The following is a 2,508-nucleotide window of genomic DNA, read 5'->3' on the forward strand; positions in this document are numbered from 1 at the left end:
TTTTTTGGGGCTATAAACAATAAGTTTTCTTATAAGCGTGCAGGGTATCTAAAAAGTCACTTCAAAGTGCCGAAATAAGGACCCGAATCGTCACATACGATATCGTATTACTCGTCATGTAAAAACACATTTTTCGGATTATGACATACGCACGCTTTATCCCATTCAACTGATACGACTGACGTATCACGTAATTTTCTTTCGTATTGTTTTACCTGTGTTACCTGATGAACTTGGCGTCTCTATGGTTAATTTTCTGTGCACTTCCGATTGTTTTTGGAATTATTTTTTTTTTACGTTTCTAGGTTCCTTTTAATGGTTTTTATGGTTTTTGGAATCACATCTTACCGTCATTTCGAGGGCTTATATTCAATACCCTCTATCTGCACTTTTCACAAAAATGAGAGTCTGATATAAAAATCCTCCTAAGACTTACCTGTCATCGGTGATATTAACGCTGACCTCTTATACCGTTTGACAGAAGAATTTACTATTAAACTTCAAAGTCAGAATTAACATCAGTGATGAGAAGTAAGTCCCAGATGGGTCTAGATACTGCAGTGGACTGAACTTTTACTTATCCAGACCTGTCTCCGACATACCCAAAATGCATACACATATGTGTTAGGCTTATGGAGATTGCCAACCACCTCTTCACTTGCACATTTAAAACTACTTAGCTAACATCCCACTCCCTTTGGTCAGATCCCATCGAAATAGCAGGTGTCCTGGACCTGGGCTCGAATCGTAATAGTCGTGAGCAACTCAAGTCGAGCAACACCTCACGTAAAAATGCATACTTCGCATTATAACAATCGTGAACATACTGCTCGTCTCGTTGTTCTCTACATCGTGAATTTAGAAGTGACTCATACAGGGTATATTGTGAGAAAAGAAAAATGCGTAATTTTCGGTTGGTTTTTAGATAATCCTTTTCAGTTTATTTAACACAAACTCTATATAAAGCAAACGCATAAACTTAAATTTAAGAAGTTGTTATTAAAAAAAAACGTAACTAAAGGGGTAATATAAATAAATATGTATGTATGTACTATGTAGCATTCAGTTATCTGAAATAGCCACACATTTTTGTGTTTAACATATTCATTTTGATGGCTTGCTAGTCTTTCAATTGTAGCTTATTAAAAGGAAGAATATAAAATCTGCATAACAATTAAGTAGGTTTACTTTTGGCATACCACGAACATAGTTAGCGGATACTCTCTCAGCAATTTAACAAGTACTTTTCTGATTTTTTATTTTTAAAAATATATCACTTAATAATCATAACATTGAAAGTATTTATTTCTGTAAGCAACAAGATTCTTGTTCTTTAGAAAGCCAATTATTTTTTAGTTTATTCATATTTATGTATTGTTTATTGGAGCCTATTCGAAGGCAAACTATGCATCAACATTCACTTCCAAAATTATTTGACTAACAAATTATGCGTATCTTCTTAACTTAACTAAAATACAAGCAGGTAGGTAGAAATTGAGTTTAAGAAATTTAAAAAGTGTGTTCTATTACAACTAATATCAGGGTTATATTTACATATAAAAATGTATATCAACAGTTTAATTCGTCGTCCATTTCCTTTTTTACATTTGTACGTTTGTAAATAGTTTGAACAAGACTCCTTTGTAGCATTGTATTTTTAATGTTATTTATTTATATTTTATACTTGTTTACAAATGTACAAAATTTACAAAAATTGTTGTTAGTTAAATGTGAAAAATTCACAATTAATACATACCATCATGGTCTTCTCTATATCTGTTAAATTCATTAAGTTATCTCTATTCAAACAAACATATATATTTAAGCAAGTAACTTATGCGGGTATTTCCTTTGTTTTGATTTTAAGCAGTTCAAGTTATTTTCAATGACTGTGGCTTCCATTATCACATTCCATTTTAGTTAACAATATACATTGAGACATAAAAAGCACATCCTTCAAGTTGGTTTGTTTTTGAAATTAGCATACATAAATATTTACTTTCAGTCCAATAATGCATATCATGCGCGTTCAATCTCCTTCTAATGTCATTGTGGCGAGAAGTAATCAGCAGTACTTAGCTGTATTGCATTATTGAAGCAATGATAATGATAATGACGTATAAGTATGCATTAAGCAATTCATAAGAAGAAATATATACAAACTTAATTACAAACACATTTTTGTAGAAAATGAAGTAATGATATTTTGATATAACATTGGTTCAATTTGGAATTATTAATGCATACGATAAGCTAAGTATGAATGTAAATATAAAAAGGTTGATGCGACTAAAATGTGAAATTCAGCAGTGAAAGACAATATGTAGCGCTTGTTTTCCATGGCTGACGTCAGGCTTTAGTTGCTGAATTTGCTTTATTTGCGTTCATTTTCGCTTTTACTTTCTGCAGCAAAGCTTCAAATGAATCTTCCTCTTTAGGTGGTGCTTCCACTTTGGGAAATACAACCGAATGATAGGTATTAATTCCAGCATTATCTGCAAATCAAAT

The 2,508-nt window shown here is 31.8% G+C and overlaps 1 protein-coding gene across 1 annotated transcript in view; it reads right to left on the reverse strand.

Annotated features, from left to right (window-relative positions):
• Window positions 1-907: 907 nt before the first annotated feature.
• LOC118737200 overlaps window positions 908-2,508 on the reverse strand; it is a gene marked incomplete in the record, with an annotated part of 15,498 nt that continues 13,897 nt past the window's right edge. Inside the window, 1 exon segment of the mRNA XM_036467558.1 lies at window positions 908-2,495. Coding sequence (XP_036323451.1) covers window positions 2,350-2,495 — 146 coding nt within the window.

This window comes from Rhagoletis pomonella, unplaced genomic scaffold (genome assembly GCF_013731165.1).
Source record: "Rhagoletis pomonella isolate Grant_MI unplaced genomic scaffold, Rhpom_1.0 Rhpom_scaffold_00004, whole genome shotgun sequence".
Classification (NCBI taxonomy): Eukaryota; Metazoa; Arthropoda; class Insecta; order Diptera; family Tephritidae; genus Rhagoletis; species Rhagoletis pomonella.